This window comes from Cucumis melo, chromosome 2 (assembly GCF_025177605.1).
Source record: "Cucumis melo cultivar AY chromosome 2, USDA_Cmelo_AY_1.0, whole genome shotgun sequence".
NCBI lineage: Eukaryota > Viridiplantae > Streptophyta > Magnoliopsida > Cucurbitales > Cucurbitaceae > Cucumis > Cucumis melo.
In genome coordinates, this window is record NC_066858.1 from 11757839 (window position 1) to 11758942 (window position 1104).

At 35.4% G+C, this 1104-nt stretch overlaps 1 protein-coding gene across 1 annotated transcript; it reads right to left on the minus strand.

The window, feature by feature from the left end:
• Positions 1–259: 259 nt before the first annotated feature.
• On the minus strand, positions 260–739 carry LOC127148280 (uncharacterized; the record flags this gene model as incomplete). The annotated part of the gene is made up of 1 exon (XM_051081743.1): positions 260–739. A coding segment is annotated over exon 1 (480 nt), but the record flags the coding sequence as incomplete, so codon positions are not given.
• Positions 740–1104: the final 365 nt, after the last annotated feature.

A 1104-nucleotide genomic window follows, 5' to 3' on the forward strand; every position in this document is an offset into this window, starting at 1 on the left:
CCTTATTCTATTTGGGAGTTTTTCCCTTTTCCTTCTTTTCTATCTTACGATTGGGTTTTGAGGGTCCAGCTTTAGATTTAGAGGACGATCCTCTTTTGAATTTTCTTTTTGTAGTAGCAACATTTGCTTCTACTTCTTTTCTTTTACCTTTGGTAAGATTTTGGAAATGCTGGAGCTCATTCAGAAGGGTTGTCGGGTTAAACTCTATCTTGTTCAGCGACGCATTTGTTTGAAATAGTATGAAGCTCTTCGGAAGAGACTCTAAGATAAAACTAACCTGATTAGCCTCATCGATGGCACCACCATTTACCTCAAAAATGTTGAAATGCATCATCATGTCCAGGACATGTTCTTTAATAGAGGTCCCCTCCTTCATACGCTTAGTGTAAATGTATTTTATTGTCTCGTGTCTTAAGGACCATTTTGGTTGTCCAAACATTCCTTTTAAGGAATTCATGATCTCTTTAGCTGTGGCTAAGGATTCATGTTTCTTTGCTAAAACATCAGACATGCTAGCAAGGATGTAGACACGGGCTTTTTCATTTGCTTTTATCCATCGATCATATGCTTTCCGACTAGTTTGGCTAGCATTTGAGGAAGGGGTTTGAGGACATTCCTCAGTTAAAACAAATCTTAAATCATCAACCACTAGTATTGTGTTAAGATTTGATTTCCATGCCGCATAGTTATCGCCGTTAAGTTTTTCGAAAGCTAACAATTGAACTATCGAGCTATTCATGCTGAAAAACAAACATACTTTGTTTAGAAACTATAATCTAAATAAACCAATCTTTTAAGTAAAACTTTAAATAATATACCCTTTATTATGTTTTACAACGATAATTTAAAGGTTCAGAATAACCTCTACAGAGGGGTAGCCGATTACTCGTCCTTTGAATCAAGACAATCTTGACCAAATGCTAACTCACAAATATCTTATATTTACTTAGCATTTATTTACCGTTTACTTCGGTCAAGAATATACTAACTATTTTAGTAATTCTTGTAAGTGTAACCCTCCATTTTCGGTCCTCAGAGATGAGAATCATTATGCTCCCAAAAGTGGAAAGACAATATGAAAACTTATCTAAGAGACCCTATCCA